Here is a 26,280-nt window from a genome sequence, read left to right on the forward strand (position 1 = left end):
GTGCCGGGCGCGGGCGGACTGTGTGTGCGTGCACCGATGCGCGGCTGTGCGGAGCCGGGCGTGAGAGGCACGGGCAGCGCCGAGCACGGAGCTGTCGCTGCGGACACGTGAGCCCCTCCCGCGGCGCGCGGCATTACATCAGCCGCCCGCCCCGCACCTCTCGCCCTCCGGGTGCTGCGCACAGCCGCCCATCCTCCCGCACCTGGCGGTGTTTGTAAACAGCGCACGGAAACGCCGTTAACGCGCACGTAACCCTCACTGCTTCCCAAAGAAGCCGTCGCCGAAGCGGAGGGGCCGCCCCTCGCCCCGGCCTGCTCCCCTCCCGCAGCTCCCGCGAGCACCAGAAGCCGCTCCGCTGCTCCTCTGTTCCCAATCCCTCCAATTCCAGTAGCATTCGAGCAGGAACTCGCCATTTTCCATCTGATTTATACCAGCACCAAACAATCACCTCCCAAATGGCCCTAGATGTGCCTCTCTCTCTTTCCCCCAATGTTCTCACGCAACACGAGCCCCGAAAGCAGCAGTCTTTCATCTTTAGCGGTGCCAACCCCATCCCTGTGCCCTCCTGCAGCACAGGGCACCCAGCCTGGTCTCCCTGGTCAGTGCTGAGCTGGGCGCAGCGGGACCCCTCTTAGCCTGGGCAGAGGGACGGGCGCCTCAGCACCTTCTCACACTGTACCTGAGGATAAGTTGGGTGCCTTCCTGGCCTGCAGTGATCCCTGAAAATGTGGGCCTTAGACACTGCTGATAAAGTAAATACACAGGGTGTTGCTAAATGAAGGAGATGAGCATTGGTAAATGTCTGTCACCAAACAAAACAAGAGTTTTTTGAAATTAAATCTTCCCTTACATTTCTGCTTCCCTAAAGTCAAAACATTAATGGATATGGCATTGATGGGGATTTTCTTCTCCTCATAAAACCTCTAGTCAGAATCACAAAAATGATGTTCTCTCTTGTTCCTTCTTCTTACTAAAAAACTTTTTTTACTTTGATTGGAAATTCCTGAAGAATATCCAAGAAGTGAGTATAACCACAAGTAAAAATTGTAATCAGAAGTGAACAGAAAGGCTAGCAACTTCAATATACTTTTTGATCAGCACACATGTAACCTTGTACAGTATGACCGAGCTGATGCTGGTAGTATTTCCTAGTTTTGTTTGTCAGCTGCTTCTGCTGAGATCCGTGGTTTGACCCTTTGAAATCTGAGGGAGAGCTTACCCCACTTGGATCCCAGGCCTAAAAATGTTCTCCCTCACTGAAACTGATGGGCCTGCATATCAGAGTAAGGTTCAACAGATGTGCATCATGTTTGGAAGGACCACAGACTATTACAATATATTGGAAAAATATATATAATTTTAACATAGCATTCAGTCAAAACCAGCAGCTGGAAGACAAACTTATTATTTAGTTCCTTGTTAATTTCGTTCCCAGCAATGTCAAATTGTAGTCATACTTATTTATAGGTGTATTGGCATCATATGACCAAAAAAGAAATTAGTCACATCTGTTCTGCAAAACCTGCTGCACTGGGCACACGCTGGCACCCTCACACCACCACTGCCACCCTGCAACCACACCTGGTGCTTTAGGGCAGAATGGGATTAAATTGGCACCGAGATGAGTTAAGTGGGACAGAATCCCAGGTTGCATTGTTGTGGTGGAAGTGGACTCCAGGCCTCAAACCTATGTGTGCACTCCCATATCTCACCACCAATTTACCTTTTTTTACTTTTTTTTTTTCTTTTTTTCCTGTGCTCCTGTGGTGTGAAGCCTTTCAAATGCAAGCCGGTTTCTGTTGCTGGGTCACTAGCTGTGACGGGAACATACAGAGGCCCAAAATAAAATTGGGGTCTCCTAATGACTGATTTGGCCAGTAGGTGTTATTGCTGCAAAAGTTTTAAAGAGCAAAATCCAGAGAGGTCTGTTATGGAATCAAATAGCAACAACACAAAAGGCCACAGTGTTTTCCAAAAGCCTTTTTTTTTTTTACGTTAGAAATAACACCAGTGCTTTTCTCATATTCCCATTCTCACAATGTCCAAGCACAAGGTTTGGCCCAGGTTTTTTGTATAGCTGCACTGACACCGAGTGAGGGCTCTTCCCCTTTACGTATGTTAGGCCAATACACGGAAGCCAGCTTAGCTGACTCTTACACAACCAGTGGAACTAGCTTCGAATTTCATATGGTCTCTGCAAAATGCATGAAAGAAAAAATGGCAGCTCCTTATGTGCAGTTTGCATGGTTATATAAACTAAAAAAAAAAAAAAGAAGAAATAGATCCAGAATAATTGTTCAAACAGAGGAGCTTGTGCTGACAGAATTATCTTGAAGACGGTGAGGAGGACCATGTAACTGCTAAGAGAAAAACCTGAACTCCAATGAGCTGACAAAACACTGAAGACCTTCCAGGAATATCCACCAAAGACCGCTGTAACCCTCTTTTGGAGTCCTTGTGCCTTTGAATGCCTTTGCTGGACATGTAGATTGAGGCTTCTGGTCAGCATGGTATAAAAAGACATGAAAATTAATATAAAGGTTAATTGTAGATCCCACTACTGTAAACAAAAGTACGTGCTTAAGTCTAAACATGCCAGAAGTCTGAGGCAGCATTTTCAGGACCAGAATCTTAATTTTCTTTCCCATTTTCCAAATGTCTATTTTTAAGGAGTGCAGCAGCTGAGCTCAGATGAGGTAGGCAAAGGCCTTTCTGGTCTTGTGCCTCTGTTCCCAGGCATTCCCCTTCTGCAGACAGATTTTGCAGATTCCAAATCTGTTTATTTTTCCTCCATTTCTCTAGCTTCAGATCTAACATTAGGACTCTCTGTAGGGAAAAATTGTGCATAAATACAGAGTAACCTATTTTGCATTATTTTGTTTTGTTGTTTTTTTTTTTGCTTCCCTGTTATTCATTGTATCTGACAGCTGGGGAATGCACTGTCTTATGCTGTCAAGGAGCAATGTCTCGCTGCCCTTTCCGAGCAGCCAATACGAAGGGTGGGTGCTCTTCCCTGTTTCCTGTCAGATGAGAGAGATCTGCCATCTTATTTCTAACATGGGCCAAGAAGAGATGTGCACATTCATCGACTAAGCTGAGGGTAATAGGCGGATAAACAATGAAATTCTGCTACCTTTATCCTCAAGGCAAGCATAAAACAAATTCTGTGAGGATAATTGACTTTAAAGTCTTGCTAAAAAAGACACTTTCCAAAAGCTTTAAACACTGGTTCAGTGAACTCCATCTTGATGCCTTCTTTGCAGCTCTTCTCCCCCGGGGATGTATGTCACCGTATCTCCTGAGCTATGCCCAAGACAACTCCCTCTGATTTTCTTTATTTTGTTACCTGTTCATATGCAGCACTGGTAAAAAGGAAATGCGATAACTAGTCGTGCCCATAACCAATTTTAATATATACTTCAGCTTGTATTTTTCAATCATTTAAAAAAAGAATCCGGTTTACCTAGAAGACCTTCAAACTCATGTCATGATAATTGACAGGAGAAATTGGGCTGTGTTCAAATGTGGCAGTGAAAAAGGGGCTATTTTAATTCTAAAAAAACAGGAAAACCTGCTTGATCAGGGCTTTGCTGAACTTTGCTGCTTCTGGAAGCAGCTTGTGTATAGTGAGTGTGAGCAGTGTGTGGTGAGCAGTATTGCAACCTGCCAAATAATGGGAAACACAAGGAAGTATGAAGCAGGCCCCACAGTCACAAGTCCATCTCCAACAAAGGACAAGTATTAGCTACCACACTGACTCTGTTACAGAAATTGTTTTCCTGGAAACCATCCTTGCTGTCTCCAGTTCTTCTCTGCTTTGCTGTCCCTGTTGTCTTTTATACCTCTGCGAGGCACTTTAAGGTGCTAACAAAATGGATATGCAGCCCTGACTCTGTGCGGTTGCAGACGATCATCAGATGCAAGATAGCGATGGCCTAGGCTCACATAGGCCTGGCTACAGCTTGCCCTGGTAGGGCAGACGAGGAGTGTGGTGTTATGCTGGGATGATACACAGATTGTTTACATTCTGGAAGTCACAATCACCCAATTAAATTTCCAAGTCCATTCAGGTTCTTTGATGATATGGACAGTTTGAAACTTTTTGTTTCTATAATCTTCTTTGCAGTGCAATAAATCTTACTAAAACACATCTCAGTGTAATTTCAGACAAGCTGCTGAGCTTGAAAAAATTGTGACTATGGTGTTTCTATAACCTGCATAGCTGTATTCAACTACTGCAGACTAAGAAAGTTACTTAAAAGGGGACAGTGGGTCATGAAAGTAATGACTCAGACTGTCTTGTTCAAGGCTGATGAGTAGGAAGGAAGGCTGTCATTGAAAGGAGTTTGATGCTTAGCTGAGTCATGTTTCAAACTGACATCCTTTCATTTTCAGTGTTACTGAATATTTGATAACCTTGCTGGTAGAAGTTAGGGTTAAAAATATTTTTAGTTAGACTACTCTGCAGTTGCTTTGTCTTTCACTTGTCTTTCATTCTGACTCAGAGGCTCAGTTTTAGGGAGACTGACAGAATCAAAGGTAAGGAGAGAGAAATACATGCAAGTTTCATATAACAAAGCAAGCAGCACAACACTTCTGTCATTTTTTTTTCTTCAGTAGTAATCTGAAAATTCAAAAGTAATTGTTGCCTACCTGCAATGTCTGACTACAAGGACCAGGACAGCTCCTGTTTGCAGGGACACCTCCTGTGAATTGCATTGTCACATGCATTGGTGGCCACTGGCAGATAATTGTGACCCAGTTAAGGTCACTGCATAACATAGTAATGTAGATGTGACAGGATGGGAGAGCACCAAATTCCCAGACTCAGAGCCAAGTAGAACAGACCCCAGTACAAGAAACTCTGAGTTTCAGTTGTGTTGGTTCAAGAGCTGCATTCCCATATGAACAGTGGATGTCCTAAATTGGTGCCTGAAGGAATCCTCGAGGATTTCCAAGCACCCTGAGAAATTTGTTTGCATTTTCTCCTGTATGTAAATGGACAAGACAATGATCCAGTGATACAGAAGCACTTTAAACTATAGCAGTTGCCCTTTGATTCCTCATCTTGCAAGCACAATGTGTTTGTCAAACACCAGTTTGGGAACACAATTATTAGTTTTTTTTTTCTCACAGAAGTTGTCCCCAGAAATGAAGGGAAAAGAAAACACTGCTTGCACATTATGCCTGCAAAGCAGACAGGTAGCCTCACACCCCAATACAATGCTATAGTCTCATGTTTTGTCTTATCTGTTTCTTCTTTAAGCTGCCTGTCCTTGACAAGACAGTACTGTACAGGCCAAGATCAAAGCAGTCATGTCGCATCACTACTAGCTCATGTCTCTGGTTTAATACTTCTGTTCTTTCTGGTCAAAACTTTAATCCTCCTCCTGCTCATCTACTGGCACATAACTCCACCCTCTCCAAGGACCATGTCTGTTCATGCGAGTGCTCCAAGCTGTCAGGATGCTCTCTTCCACGCAATCTTTAGCCTGAAGGTCTGTTTCAAGTGACTCTCCATAGCATTCCTGCCTGCAGACACTGCACCGTCAGCATCGATGGCCTGTGCCTGTGACCACGAGCAGTGCTATTGGTGCCTGATCAGGATGCAGCAGGAAACGTCTGGCCTCCACAACCATCTGCTAAAACCAGGCCTCCTCTGGCAGGAGTCCAACACAAAGTAAACAGAGTTTCACAGCCAGATTTCAAACTACAAAATAACTGAGAAATATGGCTCTCTGCTCCTAGTTTTCAAATTCAAGACATGGAGGCCTCTAGAATCAAAAATCTTTTGTGGATTCTAGGACCTTTTGGTTTCCAAATGGATTCATCACATTAGGGAGAAAGTGCTCTGATATAGTTATTTTAATTAGCTAATTAGTTTAGTTTAAGCATTTGCTAATTTTTAAGATGGTTTCTTTTCCAAAATCAGTGATGGAGAAAAATTAAATTGTCAAACTGGAGACCTCAGCTTGCAATACGTGTTCAGGAAACTATGTACAGAGATAGAATAGTTCTGAACATTGATATTGTAGGATATTTTTCATGGTATAAGAGAGAGAGAAGGACTCAATGAAGTGTGAATGATTTTTTAAAAGAACAGATTGCCATGTCTTTTAAAATAGGTCAAGTTTTTGGCCTAGTTTTTCAGGGTGTCCCTTAAAGCAACAAGGTTTAATATTAAAAACAAATAGCACCATTGTGTTTTTGTTTCTAGCCACATCTATATATGTATGTTTTAGGGCAGAAATGTTCCAGTGTAAGAATAGAATGGCAAAGACTATCTCAAGCAACATTTCTGAGCAAGTGACACTCAATAGTAAAACCTCACTGGTGGCCACACTTCATCCTTAATGTGAAATGTTAATCTGAAACAAGCAGAGGAAAAACAAACTGTAAATAAAGGAGATTGCCAATGAAGCCAACACCTGTAGACCCAACGCCTGTCAAATTTTGCTCCCCTAAGTCCCTGGAAATTTAGTAGCATTGTTTGCTTTCCATTTTGAAGCTGATTAATTCAATTGATTAATTTGATTTAAGTAGAAACAGAAATACAACAATGACATTCAGATTGAAGGTACACAAGATAGTACTTGAACGAACTTACTGAAAGGAGATAAAATACAACTGTCAAAGCAAAAAGAATCTGTATGTATGTATTTAGATTCTAAAAATGGACATTCGAGATATTTTAAACAGTGAGAAATTCCGCCTGCAGTGTTAATTAATATAGAATAAATACAATTTGTCTTCTGTGTAAGTGCAGTCTGGTACATATGCTTACAGACACACCTTTGTTCTGAGAACATAGGTATAATGCATGCATATATAATGATGTTACAAAGACTTAATTATTCAACATAATACAGCAGTAATTGAAGTTAACCTTAGTGCATCTGTATGGATTGAGGCAAGGCATGACTAGGATTTCCTCCATCCCAGAGCTCTAGAAAAAGACCAGGTACAAATCAAGAGTGGTTATGCTTGGAGAGTACATAGACAAGGCTTGTCTCTCTACCTACACTCCCCTGAGGCAGAGATGGCAGCTTGGTGGATCTTTATTAAAATATATATTTTTTCCCCTACTAAGATGATCCATAAGGGATAGTGCCCTTCAGGCACAACCCTTCAAGAATGTACCTTCTTGTGGTAAAACTCTGCATTGACCCAATGCACAGTAATAAATATCAGTTGGCTCACAATTTTGTACAGTAATAAAGACACTGAATAGCTTGTCAGTGCATGCTTCAGGAAAGAAGCACAATCTGGAACAACGGGGTCTTGGAATACACTTGGAATACAAATCTTCTGCAAGTTGTGGACTTCATTATGAAAACTGTTCATGAATCTAATTAATCTGTGGCCGAAGACAATGCAAAAGCATCTCTAGCATCTATTATGCTATTTCTTTGTGTCCTATTATGTAACAGGACAGTTATGAGAAAACCTTTGTTTTAACAATTAACGCTATTTTGCATTAAGATTTGTAGTTGTAACTACCATCATAGACTAGAACCTTTATTTTTTACCTGGTCCTACTCCACACCCTCTGCTGATGGACCAGAATGAACTGGTACATGTGTGGCTTTGTGTGTACAGTTAATGACACACTAAGGCAAGAAGAAGAAGGAGAAAGAGGATCTTCCCTCACAAGAAGGAGAAAGAGGATCTTTCTCTTTACAAAATACCACAAAGTGCAGGAAAACTCATTCAGAGAGCTCCCAGGGATACTGATTTGTGAACAGCTCTTTTTCACATATTAACTCCCACTACTTCCTGTACAACAAGAATACTGTGCACACAGATCTGTTTTCAGTTTTCTCACTGGTGGTTTCTCCCAATACTACTCATATATCAAGATCACTTTCACTTCATAACAGTTCACAAATTCTTCCAATAGTAATCCTGTTGTGTTTCTTTGTCTGCTATAGTCTAAATAATTAAGAGATGCCAGGCAGATGTTAAGTAGCAGTAAAATGTTACTATCTCTGTAATTCCTCGTACAGTAGCTGACAAAGTCTTATTTTGCAAAGAATCCTACTGAAAGGTCATTCTCAGTATGAATATGTGATTGCATAATTACTCAGTAAGGACTTGGGGACTAAATCTCATTCATTTTATAATCTGAGTCAAGTTGGGGAAAAAAAATCACATTGTCTATTTGAATTGAACATGTTTATAATGTTCACAGGGAGTTCTCCTCCCCTGCACAGTGCTCAGTGGAGCAGGTACAATACTTTTTATTATCACAATGAAATGTATGAAAGGAAAGATTGATTAATTTTCTTTGTTTATGACACTATACATAGATCCAAATTCTTAATACCTCCCCTTACCTTTGTAGGAAATTTGTAGTGTGTGATCTTGAACACAGTATCATGTCCAGGTTTCATGTGGAAAACAGCAGCTCTGTGTAGAATACCTGTTATAGGGAACATACAGAACAATTACATTGTGTGCTGATGTAAAGTGACTGGCTCATCTGTCTGAAGGACAGGATTTTACTCTGTTGGATTGAAGCAACTTCTGTGAGATTGGAGCCAAGAATATTTGAAAAGAAAATGTTGCTCACAATCTATCTGGCTGAAATCCTATACTTATCTCATCTAGGCAATAGGTTTAGCTAAGAGCCAAAATCTAGCTGTATGGAAGGGTACTACTGAGATGAGGATAAAGCTTTTTAAGGGAATTCAGTCCCTGGGCAGCTAACCACATGGAATTGTGGTGGATGGGGAGTGGTGGGTTCCCATGTCAGATGAGCATGGCAGTGAATGAGTCAGCATTGGTGGCTGTAGTCTTCTTTGTACCCACAGTGATCTTTGTGGTGTTAATCAACATGTTTGGGTTGGATCCTCAATATAGCAAAGAAGTCTACAGCAAATCAGTTCAGATAGTAGAAAAATTACATCCTTTTTCAAGATGCTTTGTCAACATCTTAACAGTTTATTGCCAAAACTTCTAATTAGTTTAACAGTTACAATATCACAGCTCTTACAAATCAACACCACATACAGCCAAGAAACAGCTGTTCTCATACTCACAGGCTTCTAACATTTATCTAACAATTCAAAAGAAAAACAGAATAAAGTATTAACATCAATATGAGAAAGGAATTCATGTCCTCTGTTATTTTAAAGTGAACTCAAGAAATGTCTGATATATTTAAATGGTTTTTTAATAAATGTTATGTGTGAAAATATGGAAATTCAGATAAAAGCTGCTAGTTTACAACTGATGTGATTTGGGCATGGGAGCAAATGTGGCTATTAAGATGAATAAAATCCTGGACTTTACTGTTTGGGACAGCTCTCTGAGGTTTTCAGCTTTCAGTTTTCAGTTTTAGTGTGAATATGCTATATTGGAGCAGTTCAGTTTACAAACCAGCGCCCTTCAGGCCTGGGTTTTTTATATAAGAATAACATAAATAAACAAATAGGTCACCTTGCTAACTTGATTTTCCTGTGGCAGATCACTTTCTTCCCTTCAGGAAGTGAAGAATAGGCCTCTTTCAGTGTCACGAAGATAGAAAGTAGTGAAAGCTTTCCCTGTGCTCATCATTTTTACTTCAACCTGCAGAACAAGTTGATTACACTGTGTCAAGTAAAATTTCCTGTGTTATGAGGATATTTTAGTTTTATATTTTTTATTTTTTTGTTAGGTTTCATTTTGTTCCCCTTTCAGGTTTTTAAGAAGTCCTCTCCCTGAATTCTGGCAGAACCCAAGCTCAAGATTCCAACTGTCTAAGCCAAGTTTAAGAATACTGCTATTTACATGGTGCAGTAAGGGCCAGTTAGCCAAGTCTGGTATCAGTCCAGGAGTAATCCTTTCCACAGATACAGGCTGTGTTCTGTCCACAGTCAGGAGGCAGGTTGGACAGAAGTAATGTGGAGTCCTTTTATTAACACAGCAGGCACCCAACTTAGAGCTGTGCCTATTTAGGCTTCTAAAAACAGTTTGCACTGAACGTGCCCTCTGGTTTCCTGGCAGGGCTACTCCCATACCAGTAACTTGATACATGCACTCATGGTCACCATAACACCAGCCAAGCACATGGAAATAAGACCATCTTTAGAAAATACCTCAATGGGTTAAAACAGTAGGGCACAGCTACCGAAGCCATGTTTGAGATTCCTCACCCTGCAAGGCAGAGAGAAGGGCTTGGTACTTTCTGGTTGTTGGCAGCTCAAAGAGGAAAAGGATGATTGTGCAAATGGCAACTTCTTGCATAGAAAGTCTTTCCAGAATTAAACAATTGAGAAGTTTGACTTCAAGTTGCCTTTTCCTTCTGGCACTGAGGTGGAGGAGGGAGCAGGAAGGTATCAGCTCTCCTAATGGTTTGCAGAGTGATTAACTACATGCTGCAGGCCCAAATTCAGCCCTATTCATACTGCTGCAGCTTATAGGGTATGATACAGCGTTACAACCATCTTTGAGGACAAACATTGTCATGGCAGGGATACAGAAATTTATTACTAGCAATCTAATTGCTGAAAGGGAAACAACTTTTTACACATAAATGCATGGTAAACAGTTAGAAAATATGATCTTTTTAGTTTTATCCACAGCACATTTAATCTCAGATTACATATGCAGACATGGAAAGTACTGGCGTGACATTTAAACATACCAAACCTGTCCCATTGTAAGATTTTTTGTTATTATTATTTTTTTTTAAATTTTGACTAATTCTTGTATAGAAAGATCTATGATCATAGTACATGGTCATTTCTTGGCCATGTGAAAATATTACTTTACTTTTCAAACTTTCTCCCTTCATTTCTGAAAGCATAGGCAAGTTAAAAAATAATCATAGCTTAGTCATAAAATCAGTATGTCAATATTTACTTGGCGCTCCTTCATGTCTTGGTCTTTCTTTGCTATTCTGATGCTTCAACTAAGTCCAGTATGCGTCATCAGGCCCTGGATCTAATAACTTGGGAAGATGATATTTTAAGATGCATTTGCATTAGCAAGCGAAAATCCAAATGGTGTGTGGAAAAGTGTGCTGAGCATGATGCAAAATAATTGCCAAAAGAGGAATTGAGATATAATAAGGTGGAAAAAAAGCACAATGTGAACAGTGAGAAGGGCTGCGGGTGCATTTGCAGGTTCCTCATGCAGATGGTAAAATTTGATTTTTTTTACATTTCTTTACAAATAAAGATGCAGTTATGACATAATTGATTCAAATCTATTTTTAAATCCGTTCGTCTGAGTTTCTGACACCAGCTTTTAGCGGTCTAAGGAAATTCTTTTAAGAAAAGAATTCAGGCTTCAAAACTCCCAACCACTGCTTCAACCAGGGCAACAGCTGGCGTCCTGGGCACCGTCTGGAAGAAAGAGCAGTTTAAGAGCTATCGGATTGCTTTTCCATCTCACTGGTTTTACAGTTTCATAGTTGTGACTTACTGGGGATCTAACTTGGATATTGATAGATATTTCAGTGTAAATATCATTTATCTCCCTAGAAGTGGAGGCTTTCTTTTCAGTGCAATAGGAGAAGGCCCCCTGCTTTACCAGGGCAGCAGATGGGCAAAGTGAGTGAACACTGTTAGCTTCTTTTTCAGTGCTTGTACGTAAGCACTGCTGCATCTGAAACCAAATTACTATAGCATTTAGTGCAAAGAGTAAATCACAGCAAGTATGAAACTGAAAGTACTGCTACATATATAGTGTGTTTCTTTCAGAGCATTTCCACCCAAAAGTGTGACTGTTAGATGTAAAACAGACTCTCTCATTCATGCTTTAGATTTCTTTTTTTTTTCCATAGTTTTGTCAAACCTACAGTTTGGAGACTACAAAATAAGTTTTATATCCCAAACAGCTTTATCACAAATGATTATATGAGAATGCTACCTTTCTCTTTGTGTTCAAATTGTCTTTTAATGTTGGTAGTGTTTTCTTGGGGCTGGCAATATTGCATGGTCAGAGAATGCACTTGAAACACAGCACAATGGTTTTAGGGGAGCATACCTGAATTCCCCCAGTGAACTGGCATCTGAGTCCTTGTCTGGGGAGCAACAATATGACACAAAGCATCACACAAGTGGTTCCAAATCGTTTGCTTTTTTTTAAGTTCTCAGACACTTGTGGAAAACAATCTTAGCATGATGTTATTGCCAAGCGTGCACAAGCCTCTTCCCAAAAGACTGGCTTGTGAGTTAATAATGTACTTTGTGCATTTGCAACACAATTGCTAGGCAGAGCACACTTTGCGTACTGCCCTGCTCTGCAGCTTGCCTCAGTTCAGGCACACTCATTCAAGCTGCTCTTCTAAAAGCTGCAGCTTTAAAATTTTCTCCACTGTTCATTTCCCTCCTAAAAATCTCCCACATAAGCATTCTTACTCCTGCAGTTTCACCAATGCTAGCAAGTGTGGGAGGGCTGGCATTTTTGGTACAAGCACATTTGGACTCTCACTACAATGTCTGCTCTGCTCCCCTGAATACATTTGCAATTAATCAGAGGGACCTACGACAAAGGGTGGTGTACTGTGAAAGGTATCTACTGCGTTAGGACTTAATATCCCCTCATTTCATGCAGATAGCGATGCTCTCCTCCCCCAAGAACTCCCTCTTTTTCTAGAAATTACTGAATGAGAAAAAGTTCTGTCAGAGGAAACTGAAAACAATAAAAGATCCCTGATCTGCTCATGAAAAGTGCTGTAAGAAAGCCAGGCTCTGTACCATTATACTATATAATATAGAGTAGCAAATCGTTATTGAAATTGAAGCTGTTCATTTTCAAATAGATCATATGTGGAGATGAACACTGTTCAGATTATCCTCATTACTAGAGGGAAGGTACATTTTACATTGATTTTCACACAAATACCGTATGATGTTACGTGGTACATATTCAAATAGCTGGAATCCATTAAAACCATGCTCCAGCTGTGCAATCACTGTCCTCACAAAGATACATTTTTACATGTGGTTAATGCCAGGAAGAATCCACAACTTCAATTATGAGATCACCAAAATATGTTGTTTATTGCAGAGAAAAGCATTTGTAGCTTTTTGTTGTGTTTTTTTTTTTTTAAATATCCAGCCAACACCACACTACTAAAGCTAGATAATAGAAATCCTGGAGAAATTTGAGCTAAATCTGTCTGGATTATAGCTGTGGGATTATCTGAATGCTAAATTACTGTATATGTTTTACTCGTAAGCATAGCATAGACAGTATGGGAAGATGGATGACTATGCAGATCGCAATAAAATCCATCCCCAGGAGACTTTTTAATACACGAGGTAAACAACCCCTCTCAATTTATCAAGCACTCTGGATTGAATTAATGCTGTCATTTACTTTGCTGTTGCTGTGTAGAGAAATACGGTTTAACTTAAACAGCTCCTTTCACAGCAGAAAAACAAAGGTTTTCCCTTTGCATCCTTCATAACACGTCATGCAGGAATATTAATTGGCTGCGGTGTTTGTGTAACTGAATTAAAGAAAACACAACTGTAGTTTACTGTGTAATCAGAAAACCAAATTATATGCAATATTTAGAAAAAAGATTAACTCCATCTGCCTTGTTAAACCTTCCCTTCCCCTCCCCCGTTGTTTACACACCAGAATTTCTGGCTTTCTAAGGACATACAGTGAGTGAACCTGGATTGACCTGACACATAGCATCTCAGAATTTCCCCTTGAGTGATTCACAGATGTGTGAGCTGCGACCAAAAAAAGCAAAGAGAAAAAATGCAGGGCACTGTACAGTCTGAGTGTATCTGAAAGAGGTGATACTGAGTGTGCCATGTCTGAGTCCCTCCTCTACTGCAAGTGCACAGCAATGGATTACAAACACATTCCTTTGGTAGCCAATTCAGCTCTGTTTGACAATTGCAAGTGAAATTACTTCCAGCTATAGTGGGGCAGGGGCTATTCTAATTCCTATTATTCTCCTGACATGTATTACTGCTCGCTGGTGCTTTCTTGACATTTTGAGTAGTTATGCCACATGTTTATGTACCACACAGCTATATGACACGTGAAGCAATCGGGCAGGCTTTCCTAGGGAAGCAGGCTAGACAGTAATTTCTGCTCCCTGTGAACAGATATCAGATGATATAGAAATGTTCACTTTCATTTCCTTCTTTCACAGTCAAAGATGGTATGTGGCTTTGTAAACAGATTAAATACAATTTTAGATCCTGGGAAGCTGTCAATGTAATCCTTTGGTCAAAGTACAGACAAACAAACAAAAGAATCGACCTTAGCCAGAAAGCTCAGCTGCATCCAGCTTTTAAGATTTATAATTTTTAGCAGAAGACAGATTTAGAAAGAGCATCAAAATGTTTTGTTTTTTTTTTACTAAGGAAAGACTGTTATGAATATATGCCCTTGAAATTTGAACATGATAGCTGGTATTCTCAAACTGTGCATATAAGGTAGCAGATTTGGGTTGTCAGACCCTTTGATGTTTGATAGAGAAAAGTGGGCTCTGTTCTTCATCTTTTCTCCCTCAACCAAATAAGTCGTTTCCTACAATTTCTGCTGCTTCTTGCACTTCCACCTGCTTTTGTGGTGAACGTCTGAGAACTAGTTGACCTAGAACACTAAAGCTTTGTTTTAATATGAACTGTCTCCAGAACAGTGCTCTCAAGGAGCTGAACCAGAGGCAGTAACAACGAGGTATCTCCAGGTTAAATGTTAAAGCCACCTAGACTGAAATATTGCAAGATACACGAGTGGAAGTCTCAGTTAATGAGCTCAGGTCTACTCTTTGTCTACAGGTGCAGTGCTCATTGAAAAGACTTCAGATTATACAGGATCAATCCCAAAGATACTCCCTGTATGATGGTCCCTGCCACAATATTTTTGGAATTGAAAAACTTGAAAAATTGATACGGTAAAGAAATGGAAGAGTATAGGTTGCAAAGGGCTTGTGTGAGGTCTTTTTTTTTTTCTTTTTTCTTTTTTAATCAACCTCAGGTATGAAAGGGAATTCTAAAGAACTTGGAAATAGACAGAAGGATCTCATATCATATTACTAATCTAAAGAATACATAACTTGGGGATTGAAACATTAGGAAAAGATTTATAGTGAAAGAAGAAAACTTACTAACTCAAACAGCACAGCACAGTCATAGATCAAACAATGCAATAGGGCACTTCATATTACTTTCAGGAATGCTAGATATGCTTCTCCTATCTCTTACATATTCATTACAAAATTCATTCTACTATAACCCAGACATAAATTAAACTATTTCCTAAAGTTTGTTTGGAGAAACTGAACTTTACAGGCAAATATTAACTCAGCTAGCATGTCTTTCTGGAAATAAAGGTACAGTTTGGTTAGCATGAGCAGTATTTCATTCAAAAGGGGATGAAACAATTTTAGAAATCTGGTTCAGTAACACTGTTAGATAAGAGCTCTCATGCTTAGCACTCTATATGAGCTTCACCACTTTCCTGAAACAGAGTTCCAGTTTGACATCAAACTTCATGAAAACTCAAATATTTTCAGAGGAGATCTACAAAAATACTGTACAGGTAGGGAAAAATATATTTTAGTTGTTGTACATTAAGAAGCACTTCCTGTAGCCCTGCCAGATCATCAACCATCAGTGTCACACAGGTACTTTGTAAAACTCCGATGCAAACAATTGTCTGTAAAGTGCTCAACGTTCCATTTTCTATTGGGCAGCTGACCACATAAGGAAAAACACAATTAGACATGGCATGGAACAATATCATCTGCAGTTTTACTGCTAATGTCAACACATTTGCTAAAGCTGCATGGAAAATAAACCACAACCTTTGTGGAGGTGGTTTCTCCAGCACAGACCAGCATTTAGTCATGGTGCCAGAGCAACACAGGGATGTCTGATGGCTGTCCATGTTGTACTGACTTAAAGGGTAAAGAGGAAAAATAACATATTTATTACTGTTATTACCTTCTTTTTTTTCTCCTTCACCAGCAATTCTATATATGAGCAAAACCCTGATTGTATTGTTCCAGAAACACAGTCCTCTGCTAGGAGTTTATAAAAAACTATTAAGCTGATTTTACTGTATTTGATATTCACTTAATAAGATTTTAAATTGAAACCATAATTTTCTCTTCTGAGGTGTAAAATAAAACTAAGGAGAAAGATTAAGAAACTTCAGCAAATATATTAAAACTGAATACATTAAAACTCATGTCAGAGATAACAGCTTCCCCTCCAAACGTTGTCCCTGCAGTGAATACAGCAGCTTTCACTCTGCATAGTATCATTTATTTTGTTTTAGTCTGCTTTTGAACTTCAAGTTTGCACTAAACTATCCTTTACAACACAGCTGTTCTGGCTGTTTAAGAAATGACAGGCAGGTGAAATTCACAGAGCTGAACTCACCATTGTGGAGGCATGACAAAAGTTATATCAACCTCAGTGGAATTTCACTGAGTTTAATTTTATTTAAATTCATTTCATGATTTAATATACAATGAAATGAAGCACTGCAGAAATGTGGTTATAACCACGGGAAGCACTACAAAATCATGGTTATAACCATAGCTGCCTGACATGTTGATTTTGTCATTTAAAATGAATTAAACTTAACTTTATTCCTAATATTTCTGTGTGAAATGTTTAACTTATTCAGACTAGAACTAATTGTACAATGAGTATTTTCACTATTCAAGCTGCTTACACTGAGAATTCAGCTTTTTTTCTTTCTTTCTTTGTTTTATGTTTTTTTGTTTGTTTGTTTTGCTAACAATCAGTTGTTTTTATCTCTATATTTCATTGGCTGTTCCTTATGCAGTGGCTCCATGTTGAAAAATCTGAGTGGCAAGAAAAGATTGTCCAAATGTGAGTGAACAAAGCAGCTATTCCAATGGATCTTTTTCTCTTGCTCAGATTTCAGGAGAAGAACCCAAACCCCAGTCTTTGAACTGAAGTGACTTTGGAATGGCTCTACTCAGTTCAGCCAACAGCATAAAAGCATTCAAAATGAACACTAGCCAGTTCTTCTTCACTCCTACTTTGTTACCCAAAGGTTCAGTGCATCTGAACAGAGAAATTAATTTAGTAATGCAAATAAATTATTTGACAATATATTTTAAAGGAACATACAGCCTTTTACCTGTCACTACATTGCTTGTAAATCTGTCTTACACCTCTCAGTGCATGCACAATATCTACATGAAAATGAGGAATCAACTTTGTTTGAAAAAGAGGACTGTAAGGAGTGATGGGACAGAAGCAAGAGCATTTTCCTGTTTCAGCACACATGTAACTAAGAAAGTTTGTATTTATGTATTTATTTTTGTCAGGGATTTGAAATTTTATGTGGTATTTATTTTTCAGGAGGCCTTCTCAGTTCTCCGCTCACTAACACCAGCTGAAGCACAAATCCTGGAAAATCTTAGCTCCTCTAAAGAAAAACAAGTTGTGACCATACAGCTGAAACCCTCAAATCACTGCCAAATGGCCCTAGCTTGCAAATTCAGTATTCAATCCCAGGTTATGTTTGCCATGGTAAGGTGCTTTCTTTGAAAGACAAGCGTTGAGCCGTGCCTGTCCCATCATAGCTTTGTTCAGATCTTCATCTCCCTGTTTCCTCACAAATCCCCAGTATTGAAGCCTTGATTTAGTTCAAGCTAACTGGCAAATTACTACTTAAGTGTGATTGTTGTAGTGATAGGTAGGCAAAGCTTTTGAGCGTGTTCAATATATGTAACTTTCAAAAGATTCAGTTCAACTTTAGTTGAAAACACCTGTGCTTTTCCTGGTGGCTACCCTCACATCAGACAGTGACTAATGTTGTACTTAGAACCCAAATCCAAGGACTGCTCTAGAGTGCTGTGGGGCATCCTACAACTAGAGATGACTTCAGTTGCAATTGTGGGTGCTCAGCATGCTAAAAAATTAGGCCATGTATTTTTAAAAGCTATCAAATATTGTGCTGTTAAAATAATATCTCTTTTTCATGTGGCAGAAATAAAAATATCACAAGAATTTCTGCTGGCTCTGCAAATAATAGCAATTGCTGTCAGTATTTGTTTATGAAAACCAGCAAAAACCAACAAAATAACATTCTCCCTCTACCCAACACTGAATTACACATTTATTACTATAATTAGTGAATGAGCTTGTGCCTCACGTAAGCTAAAACTATTTTCCAAAGCAGTTTAATGCACTAACAAGTCACACGCATTCGTTTAACACAGGAGCACGTAGGTGGATTTTTACTTCATTTTACTACACTGCTACTGGATTTCAATCACAGAGCAGGAATAAGCAGAGGAGCCAAGGGCTGAATCGGTAATACAGCATGAATTAACATTTCTTTTATCAAGCAATATAGAATGAGCAAATGCCAAAACATGTTATTCTAGTTTAAGGCTACACTGTGGATATGTAATTTGTGAATGCTAACATTGACACTTTTAACATTTTAGAACTTGTTTGTACTTGTTAGATAGCATTAATTTGCTTGGTGGTGCCACACTGTAATCAGTGAATATTTTAGATTACCTCTTACTCTGCACTTAATGAAAAATTAAGAAAAATATGTAAGATGATGATAAAGGCCAGATCTGCTTTGCTGTTGTCAACTGCAAGGCAATTTTGAGTGAATTTATTTGCATTCACCTTTGATACACACACTCAAACATACAATGTGGCAAGTCTCACAACAGCAATGGAACACAAAAGTGTTTTCTAAATGATTTCTTTGCTGCCTACTATGTACAGAACATATTCCTTGAAGTGAAGAGGAACGGGATACAACTGACGGCACACCTATGCAAAGAAAATGTTCATTAAAAGAACAGATGCATTTGGCTCATTTAGGCTATAGGGTTTCTTTAGTACTAAGTACATGACTGGATTTCTCACCAACACCACTGTGGACAGTAACAGCAAATGCAGACCAGTAATGAAGAATGGAAATAGCATGAAGAGGTTTGCAGGTGCTCCAGCTCTAACTGCAGGGCTCTGCATCTGGGTGACAAGACTGTTTCTTTTCTAAAATCTGCCATGTTAAGAGCATATCCTTCTTTTGAAAAGTCGTTTCTTCTTAACAGCGGCTTGGTGTCTCCCTTAAATTTAAGTGAAATAGGATTTTTTTCTTTAGACAGAAAAGCTAACATACAAAGTAGTGGTCTTAGTTCCAATGATTAAGTAAAAAATGTTTAGGAAAATATTTAGCTATATTATTTCCGGTTTGCAATAAGTAAAATTAAAGTTGGGTAGAAGGGGTCATTGTTTTATTTCAACTTCTGTAGTTTTTGTTGGAAATAGGATGAGGAAATAGCATGCTTTAGAAAAAAAGCAGTTGCATCCCAGAAGAGAATGACAAGCATCTGTCAAAACAGTCCGGTAGTAAAGTCTAAGGGACTGATTTTGGACGAAGGTTGAGATGCAGAATACTTTTTTTTTTAATTGTAACTTCTCACATGAGTGTGTTTCAGACAGGGAAGGGTACAAGATTTCTAGTTTCAGTGAAATTAATTATTAGTTTGGGAACAGTGTATATATAATAGCAGTGCTTCAGTGGTAGCCTCAGTTAGGAAGTGAAGTGTCTTACACAGCAGGAGGGATTTCCATCATCAGTGAAAGATACTTCTCCTTTGCTCTGATGTTGCCATGCTCCTGATGCTTTTTTATTTGTTTTCAATAGGCAGACTGTTGCACTGTTAAACTAACTTCTTGAGGGTTTGTTCTTGTTTGGTATGTATGGGCTTTTTCTGTTTGGTTGTTAGGTTGGTTGTTTTCTTCCCCCTCCAAAAAAAAAAAAAAAAAAAAACCCAAACATTTTCCAACACAAAATCATACACCTGTCATAACCTGGTAATATTACAGTGGCTACTTTGAAGAGTGGCGTGGAAAAGTATTTGCCAAACCTTTTGATCCATAATAATCAGAACAGAAGTGCCCAAAACCCAGAGATTAAAGGATTAAGCCTCAAGAAAGACTTGTGGTATTCTAAGAAAATGTGACTGATGCTCACCACTTATTTTTTACAGTGCTGATGAGATTTAGTGTTTAAGGTCCTTTCCTGTTCAGACATAAAAGCTGCTGTAATCAGAGTATTACTAGGAAAAACTACTCTGGCTGGGGATTCAATATGTTTAAATTGTTGAGCCAAGGTTATTGTTTGGATTAGGTTAGAAAGGATGACATAGAAATAAGTAAGCTTCAATACTGCAGCAAAGCAGAGAAGAACAAAGAAAAATGTTTGTGTTTGTACATGGCATTCTGGAAACCCCAAGTATGCTAGTGATAGCTATATAAAAATAATTCAGAATAGCCTAGCAACTAGATATTGTATAGCTACGTATAAAAAGCCACTAGAAGCAGAATAAACATTTCCACCAAACTGAAACCAATATGAAAGCAGAACTGGAGGCAGTGGAGATGGAAAAAACTTATTAGGACAGCTTGCCCATCCCCCAGACCTCTTGTCCCTTGAAACCCATGTTCTTGGTTCATGCATACCTCTTCTGTGTGTTCTGCTACACAACACTTAATGCATAAACAACTAACACCCATTAGTGTCATCCTACAAAACATGCAATAACAGGCTAAACTGACAGTAAACCGTTCTAGGATATCTGTTGGCAAGTCCAAAGATTTTTTGCAGACTTCATATATCCAAACAGCTAGCAGCTTTTTCATAGGAAACACAAAGCTATTGATAATATTTGGTCTTCTTTACAATTTAGAGAGGCATTGGAATTGGATATTGGAGAAAATATCAGCATAAGACTCTGTTCAGATATGCAATTATGGCATTTCAAACATTGCTGGATTATTATTACTGATTAGGGAAAAAAACAACACAGCAGCTGTCTGAGGAATTCCCTCCATGTCTGGATTATTGATTTAATAGCTACACATCGTCTAGATCTTACCACTCCACTCATGTCTGAAAATGAGTTTGCACTATTATTTTCTCTGTAATTGGACAAGAATTATGTATTTTATTAAAATCAGTCTGATCTGGGGGAGAGTTCAGGATTGGTTGTTATTTCCACTGAAGAACTTCACACAATAGAAATACAAAATACCAACTGTATCTTTGAAAGTAAAAATTAAGGTATTTGGAGCTAAAAAATAAAAATAAAAATTGACTTTTCAGAAAAGAAAGTATTGAATTTCACTTACAATTGACTCAAAAATTATCCTTTTCCTTTTTACCCCTCTAGACAATTGGAGGTAGAAAAATGAAGCAGAAATGTAAAACACGAAAACTATTGTAGTGTGAAGTGGGATGTAAGTGTTACACTGGCTTAGGTTACAGTGATACACTTAAGCTGTGGTACAGTTAGGAAGGCTAGACAGATAGATGGTAGACAAAAATTGCCTGCTAACTTTACACCCCTTGCCTGTCTGTGTGTGCTGCAGTCAGCCAGTCTCTGCTTTACTTCCCTATTGCTTGGTTCAGCCTGCTCAGGCTGTGGTTTTTGTTCTGTACGAGGCTCCCTGTGCATGCCCTGCTTGTGAAGCATGCAGATAAGAGGCATGGTGTGAACGGCAGCTTATGTCACGTGCACGACAAGATATGGCAGTGTTGTGGGGTACAGTGCTGCAAGAGGCAGCCCCAGGAATACAGAGCTTCTTTGAGAGCAGATTGGATTGCTTTGGATTCACTTGCCTAAAAACGTGGGTGTTGACTGAGAAAAGTAACAGTATTCAGAACTGAGAATGTAAACATAGTACAGTAAACACTCTATTCATGAGTGCTTACCCAGAGCAGGGTAATCTAAGCAGTACAGGCTGTCCTGGTCAAAGAAACTTGCATACATATGAGAATGATACACTTTGTGTTTTACTGCCTCAGTAAAGCATCCCTCTTTCCTAGTATGGAGGGTGCAGCAGACAGCAGTGAGTCCTGTAAAAGCCATTTCCTTCTAGAGTTGGAGTCAACAGAGGTGGTATTTTACTACAGGCCTCTCATATATGAATTGAATTGAATTTAGTTCTACCACATTAGCAAGCAAAACAATACATAAAACCCTTAATGTGATTATTGGTCTAAAAATGGTGAGACTTGTGCACATACGTGATGTTACTTATGCTATTTATTTGTTCAGCATGGGCCTAAAAAAGCAACAAAACCAAACCAACCTGAGTAGCTGCATCAGTTGCTGGCTCTCTAACCTGCATTTACAATGATTTTTGTGGAAGAATATCTTGTCCTAAAATACTATTGTGAATATGTTGCCCTAAAATTCTAGTCTGCCTGTTTCTGACAGGTAATGAGCACATACATGGAAATAATGTGTCTTCCCACAGCGTTAGCTGTTGACAGTATTCAGGTTCCTGCAAAATGTCACAACTTTCAGGAGAGGTGTGGAAAAGTCTACATAATGAATAATGAAGACACTAAGCCAATAAGAATATACTATGAACAAAAAATGTATCTAAAATGTTGAAGAGAAAAGCTCAATATATAAATTCAGGTATATATATAAAGTTAGGTTTTCATATTTTTATTGGAGGAGGGAAGGAAGATTACAAAATTAGTGCCTGCAGAAGAGGGCCAGAGGTAACAATTAAATAATGCCTGTTCTTTGTTCTAATAAAAAATAAACACTGTATATTGATCCTCAGCTGTCTTCTGCAATAAACTATTCTAACACAATAGCTATTCACAGCCTTCTGTTCTAAACCACTCCTACCGGCTATACTTATTCAGCTCCTTTATTCTATGATCTACCTGCTCCTTTGCTGAAAGATCAACAACACAGCGACCACTTAACTTGTAATGCATGCTTTTTTGTTAGAGCCATGTAATTCTGAGACCTACTGAAACCTTCTAAAATAAATATGAAACACTTAAAAACCACAGAATGAAGACGTGCTACTTTTGATGATGGAGAGATACTAGCAATAGGTCCCAGCAACAGCTCAAAATGATGGCAGGTATTGATCCATTCAAAATCGCCATTTTGTTTCAAAATGACAAAAACATTTTGATATCACAATCACAATGCTTAAGTTAACTTTCTGAAAATAAATGAATCCTTTCTGATTTTTTCTGAAAAATGATTTTTTCTGAAAAATGATTTTTCTGAAAAAATCCTTTTTTTTTTTCTGAAAATAAATGAATCCTCCCTTTAGGAGGGAAGATTTAGGTTGGATGTTAGGGGGAAGTTCTATACAAGGAGAGTGGTTAGGCCCTGGAACGGGCTGCCCAGGGAGGTTGTGGATGCCCCGTCCTTGGATGTGTTTAAGGCCAGATTGGACGGGGTCCTGGGCAACCTGATCTGAATGTGTGTGTTTGGTGGCCCTGCTAGGCAGGGGGGTTGGAACTACATGATCCTTGAGGTCCCTTCCAACCCGGGTGATTCTGTGATTCTGGGGGTGATTCTGTGAATGGAAACTGGAAATCTATGAACAAAAAATGCTAGATAAATCTCAGACCGTACCAATGCTAGGTTTTCAAGTGCTTTTTTGCAGATAAACATGATAAATTTTTCAAGCTCTGTATGTATCTTGCTATTGGCTGTCCTCTTTGATATAAGCCTATTCTCTACCCAGTTACCAGCTAAGTATTATAGAATTAACCACGACTGTTAAGGTCACATGAAATCAACATAAAAGTGATAAAACATGAAGGGATCAAGAATATAACACAATCTCTTATTTCTGTTTCCTAAGTCTCTGGAGAAATACTTTAAAAGTTCACTTAATAAATACTTATCTAAACATTCTAATCTTTTCATATTATTTCAAATAAAGGTAGTTGAATTTTAAATCCAGTACTGATTGGATTTAAATATTTCAATAAATCATATTAAATAAATCATGTTCTGAATCATAGAAAAATGTGCAAATCTGCAATCCTAGTATACGTTTATGTTATCATTCCCATAGGCTTTACACAAAGAGAATGCTGTGTTGCACTGTTAACATATTTAATCATTTATGATATAACAAGTTACCCCTCTTTTGTTTATTAAGTTAGCTAAAAGCTGGCTAGAAAACTACTGACTCTAATCTCTTTAATTTCAACCAGTGATTTTGCTGCCTGAGTATCTAGCTACTGGAGATCCTCTAGCTGATATTTTTGGCATTTTTAGCCTGCCACGACTGTACAGCTTTATCGAATAAGAGCTTCAAAACCAGCAGCTATATTTCTAAAATATTCCAGTCTGGAAAAAAAGAAAAAAATACTCTACTTTGGGGACCCCCCCCCCCCCCGAAGTATTAATTGCCTTTGGAAAGAGCATGTCTGTCTTTATAGCTTTCATCCTACTACCCTTGTTGTCATTCTCTAGCTCCTCTGTTTCTCTTAAATTCCTCCAATATCTCACTATAGAGGGTTAATCTTAATTTATAGAGATTATGATGTTGATTCTAAGAGAGATTAAACAACTTACTACTTAACAAAATCTATCCTTCCCTCTGTGGAGGTCTGGTTTTTACAGTTGCTATCTCTCTTCCTTGTTTCTCCCAATCAAAAGCTTAACTCCGTGAGTTAAGCATGTCATTTTTTAAAAGGCCACCACTAACCTATTGCTATTCTTATCAGTCAAAAAAATAACTGTAATGGATTGACTTCTTAGCTGATTATTTTTTCCCCGAAGCTCTGTAACTTTTTTTCAAAGGCTCAACTTATTCTCCCATATCAATACCAATGTTACCCTCAAGGACTTTCATTTTCTATATTGTTAACCATTTTTGTTTTGTTTTGTTTGTTTTTTGCCTTCTGCTAATCACATTTGTCCTGTCTTTCATTTCATTCCCATTTATCCCATTACACTTCATGTCTCTGTCATCTTCTCCATGCACTTCTGTTTTTTCAACTAATACTTCCACAGAAAGCCTTCAGCTATGCACAGAGCCTCTATGTTCAGTCAAGCAAGCCTTTATGAATTCCCCCTTGCAAATTTCTTCATTGAAATCACAGTCTATATAATTCAATGTATAGAGCTGTATTACTGTTGCTATATAGATATCCAGATATACATATAAGAAGAATCACCAAGGTTGGAAAAGACCTACAAGATCATCCCATCCAACCATTCACCTATCACCAATAGTTCTCACTAAACAACATCCCTGAACACAACATCTAAACATTCCTTAAACACTTCCAGGTTGGTGACTCCACCACCGGCCTGCGCAGCCCATTCCAGCACCTGACCATGCTTTCAGAGAAGCAGTACTTTCTAACATCCAACCAGAATCTCCCCTGGTGCATATGTGGCTGTATGTATGTTTGTGTGCAAAGACAGACATAAATGCTGATGAACTGACCCTGTTAAGGCCATCTGGATCCGTACCTCTGACCCTGGAACTCCATGCTGCTCAGTATGGTGCTTTTCTGATTCTTCCTCAGAGCTGCAGCGTACGGATCAGTGCAGGACTGAGGGGCTCCCAGTGAGGGAATCAACCATCGCACAGAGGGGCATCATCATCTAGAAACATGTGAGAGGAAACATCACTGAATGAGCAGATGAGGGGGAGAGCCACGTGTGAAAAAGGGAATGAAGCAGTGGGAGACACGGAGAAAAGCAATGAAACGAAACAATGTGGAGGTGAAAAACAAGAAGACAAGGCTAAAGAGACCATAAAGCACACAGATGAGAGAGCAAAAGAACAATCCATGGGGTAGGACTGAAACAACTGCCACTACGGAACAATGACGGAACCACAGGCAAAACCAAAAGGTTCAAAGGGAAGAGAAGTAATAAAGATTTAGTAGAATGTCGTGTATAATGGCACCTCAGACCACGTCTCTTCTCTCTCGCCCAAATGGCCGGCAGCCCAGTGACATACTGGGGCCTCTGGTCAGAGCTGGGGGCTCTGCGAGAGGGCTTCCACACGGTGCGCGAGAGGGGACGTGCGGCCAATCGCTGCACTTTCTCCACTTGGCAGCAAGGTCTGAAATGTGGCCGCCGCTCGAAACCAAGGGCTACGGAATGCGGCGGGGAGAAAAGAAAGCCGTGCCTCGGCCCACAGCGGCGGAGAGGACGGGAGACGAGCGGGGACGGCCGGTTGCCGTGGAGAAAGCAACGCCGCGCGGCAGACTGCGCGCGAATAAAATGGCGGCGGGCGGCAGCGGCCCGTCGCGGGTAAGGCAGCGGTTTGGGCGCAGGGCGACGAGCGGGGAGGCGGGAAGCGGCGCAGTGCAGAGGGTGCGGGCCGCACGCTGAGTCGCCCTCGTTGCAGGTGTGCAGAGCGCCGGGCGGCCTCTCGGAGCCCGCCGGGAGCGGCGCGGTAAGCGGCGATTTGCTGGCGCGGGAGGAGCACTACAAGTAAGGGGCGGCCTGGGGGCGGCGGCATCCCCTGCTCGCATCCCCTGCTCGCATCCCCTGCTCGCATCCCC

At 39.6% G+C, this 26,280-nt stretch overlaps 1 protein-coding gene and 1 long non-coding RNA gene across 4 annotated transcripts in view; one reads left to right on the forward strand and one right to left on the reverse strand.

Moving 5' to 3' along the window:
• Positions 1-1,988: 1,988 nt before the first annotated feature.
• On the reverse strand, positions 1,989-25,923 carry LOC122163199. The gene is made up of 5 exons (XR_006169848.1): positions 25,677-25,923; positions 25,235-25,369; positions 9,442-9,570; positions 8,337-8,422; positions 1,989-2,498 (listed from the first exon to the last, which is right to left on the reverse strand). It is a non-coding gene; the product is annotated as an uncharacterized LOC122163199 (long non-coding RNA).
• TEX9 (testis expressed 9) overlaps positions 25,670-26,280 on the forward strand; it is a 20,743-nt gene continuing 20,132 nt past the window's right edge. The window contains exons 1-2 of one of the 3 annotated variants that reach the window (XM_042824259.1): positions 25,670-26,026; positions 26,124-26,209. In XM_042824259.1, the coding sequence (XP_042680193.1) occupies positions 25,670-26,026; positions 26,124-26,209 (443 nt within the window). Of the gene's footprint in view, positions 26,027-26,123; positions 26,210-26,280 lie in introns of those variants that run through there. The other 2 variants (XM_042824256.1, XM_042824257.1) reach the window with 2 other exon arrangements.

Source organism: Centrocercus urophasianus, unplaced genomic scaffold, assembly GCF_019232065.1.
Source record: "Centrocercus urophasianus isolate 14NV4802_14NV808 unplaced genomic scaffold, USGS_Curo_1.0 seq_23, whole genome shotgun sequence".
In the NCBI taxonomy this organism is placed as follows: Eukaryota; Metazoa; Chordata; class Aves; order Galliformes; family Phasianidae; genus Centrocercus; species Centrocercus urophasianus.